Below are 398 nucleotides of genomic sequence, written 5' to 3' on the forward strand. Positions count from 1 at the left end.
CCCTGATTCCAAGCCCCATTCCCTGAATTCCCTCTTCCCTCTCTCTCCCTTTCCAGGACATCGGCAGCACCCTGAGCAGGCACGGGCGGGAATTCCCGACTTTTCCAGGCTGGGATCTGGGGCTCGGATCTCGTGTTTCTCCTCCCTCAGAGGCCCAAAAACATTCGGGGTTTGGGGTCAGGGGGTTCCTCGGGCTCCCCCAAACTCCTCCCTCCGTCCTCCCCAAGGTTCCAAAATGAACAATTCCAGCTGCCCCCGTCGCCTCTTCCAGAGCTGGAAAAGAAAATCAGCAAATTCGGGGAGAAAAACCTGGTCCTGGAGGAGACCCTGAGGAGCTTCCAAGGTATCGTGGGGATTATATTGTATTTTTATATGAATTAGATGGAATTTTATGTGTT

General features: G+C 53.5%; 1 protein-coding gene across 1 annotated transcript in view; it reads left to right on the plus strand.

Annotated features, from left to right (window-relative positions):
- Nucleotides 1–348, plus strand: part of LOC113940986 (zinc finger protein RFP-like) — a gene marked incomplete at its 3' end in the record, with an annotated part of 3,179 nt that extends 2,831 nt beyond the window's left edge. The window contains exons 5-6 of the mRNA XM_027632141.1: nt 57–79; nt 228–348. Of these exons, the coding sequence (XP_027487942.1) occupies nt 57–79; nt 228–348 (144 nt within the window). The remainder of the gene's footprint in view (nt 1–56; nt 80–227) is intronic.
- Between the last annotated feature and the right edge of the window lie 50 nt (nt 349–398).

This window comes from Corapipo altera, unplaced genomic scaffold (genome assembly GCF_003945725.1).
Source record: "Corapipo altera isolate COAL_440 unplaced genomic scaffold, ASM394572v1 60148, whole genome shotgun sequence".
NCBI lineage: Eukaryota > Metazoa > Chordata > Aves > Passeriformes > Pipridae > Corapipo > Corapipo altera.